Raw genomic sequence first — 1,742 nt, 5'->3', positions numbered from 1 at the left:
AAAAAAAAAAAAAAAAATAGCTACTCCAGAACAAGCCAGCATGTGCAATGGCATCCATTACACAACAGTATGCCACTATACAAGATTATACCATGTCCACTACACAACAACATACAGACCTTAGACCTCTTAATGAAGACAAACCACCAAACCCAACCCACTGCCATCAAGTTGACTCCAGCTCATAGCAACCCTGCACAAGGTTTCCAATACTGTAAATCTTAAAATCTTTATGGGAACAAATAGCCTTAACTTTCTCCCATGGAGCAGCTGGTGAGTTTTAAGTAACAACCATTTCTTCAATACACTTTCTAATTCGTAAACAGCCTTTATGTGACAAAAGTGGGAGCAGAGGCAACAGAAACAATACAACTACAGTGATAAGAACTCAACATTTCCATACAGAGGCATCTCAGATTTATCCATAGTAGTGAACTCCATTACAAAGTATCCTTGGGTAATCTTGTGCTTAACTAATTGACATGATTTAATCAAAAAACGAAACACATTGCTGTAGAGTCAATTCTGCTCATGGCAACCCATGTGTTTCACAGTAGGACCTGGCTGCTTATGTCCCTCTTTTAATAACCTTAAACGACACTGGTTGACATTTCTTTCAACTATATTCAGTACAAGCTGAAATTGAATGAGGTTTGATAACTCATCAATGACACGATTCTTTCCTCTCCCAATTCTCATCCTCTTTCCAGGAACAAATGATCCTCACCATTATCTTGAAGAAGACATGGCTCTGGAGATTCACATGCCATTCTATCCTCCATAGGATGGTGCTGGGTATCTAAGGACTTCTTTGGACTATCCAGAGATGTCATTTCTTCCATAGGAACTTCCTGCCCAAGTGTGCCTGATGGAACCTGGGGACAAATAGGTACATTTGGGAATCAAACCACAGCTAAACTGAAAAAGTCCAGATTCCACCAAAATAAATTTAAGAAGTAAAGAAGTATCAGTCTCTCTTGAATTCTGAAGAGGAGTGCAAGACAAAATAAGAAATGCGAACTGCTAGGACTAATAAGGACTCCTGGTGTGAAGCACTGGACTACGAACCATAAGGTCGACAGTTCAAACTCACAAGCTGCTCCTCAGAAACCCTATAAAAGGTCGCTATGAGTAGGAACTGACTGACGGCACTTAACAAGGATTAATAAAACCAGAGTCATATAGCAGAAACTGTTTCCATTGGATAGTAGGTGATAAGCATCCTGTGATTTTAGTTTCATTGGGGGGGGGGGGGGCGGGGGAATTATATAACAGTAGAAACACACTAAAGAAATTTTTCCTAAATTATGGTAATTTAAACATGTATGTGCAAATATGTTTTATTGTGAGCAGTTAAAAAGTACTTATTGAGTGGAGGGGGAGAGAAAGGAATAGTCAGAAACATCACCATAGAAGGCTTGTAAGTCCGTATTATGCCTATAATTGATTGGAATACCTAAAATGGGGCTACAGCTTACCCAGTGAATGACGCTTCCTATGGAGCCTTTGCAATACATAAAACTATAGGTAGAAACCTGAACCACATCCAGATCTCCAGAGATGAGAAATCTCTACTTGAAGGGACGAGCAGACCAGCCTGGAGCGGCTAGGAGAACAGAAGATACTTCTTGAAAGAAAGACCTACAGGAAAATTACAAAACAATAGAGGCAGATGGACTGTTACTACAAGAACAAACAAATCGCTTCCCCAGGAAACATCAAGGCAAGTACATGGTTGGGTC

At 40.0% G+C, this 1,742-nt stretch overlaps 1 protein-coding gene across 1 annotated transcript in view; it reads right to left on the bottom strand.

The window, feature by feature from the left end:
* SCAND3 (SCAN domain containing 3) overlaps positions 1–1,742 on the bottom strand; it is a 25,064-nt gene that overhangs the window by 12,983 nt on the left and 10,339 nt on the right. Inside the window, 1 exon segment of the mRNA XM_006872866.1 lies at positions 728–875. Within this exon segment, the coding sequence (XP_006872928.1) occupies positions 728–875 (148 nt within the window).

Source organism: Chrysochloris asiatica, unplaced genomic scaffold (genome assembly GCF_000296735.1).
Source record: "Chrysochloris asiatica unplaced genomic scaffold, ChrAsi1.0 scaffold00213, whole genome shotgun sequence".
NCBI lineage: Eukaryota > Metazoa > Chordata > Mammalia > Afrosoricida > Chrysochloridae > Chrysochloris > Chrysochloris asiatica.
The sequence above is the reverse complement of the archived record's forward strand: the minus strand, read 5'-3'. Positions and strand labels throughout refer to the sequence as shown.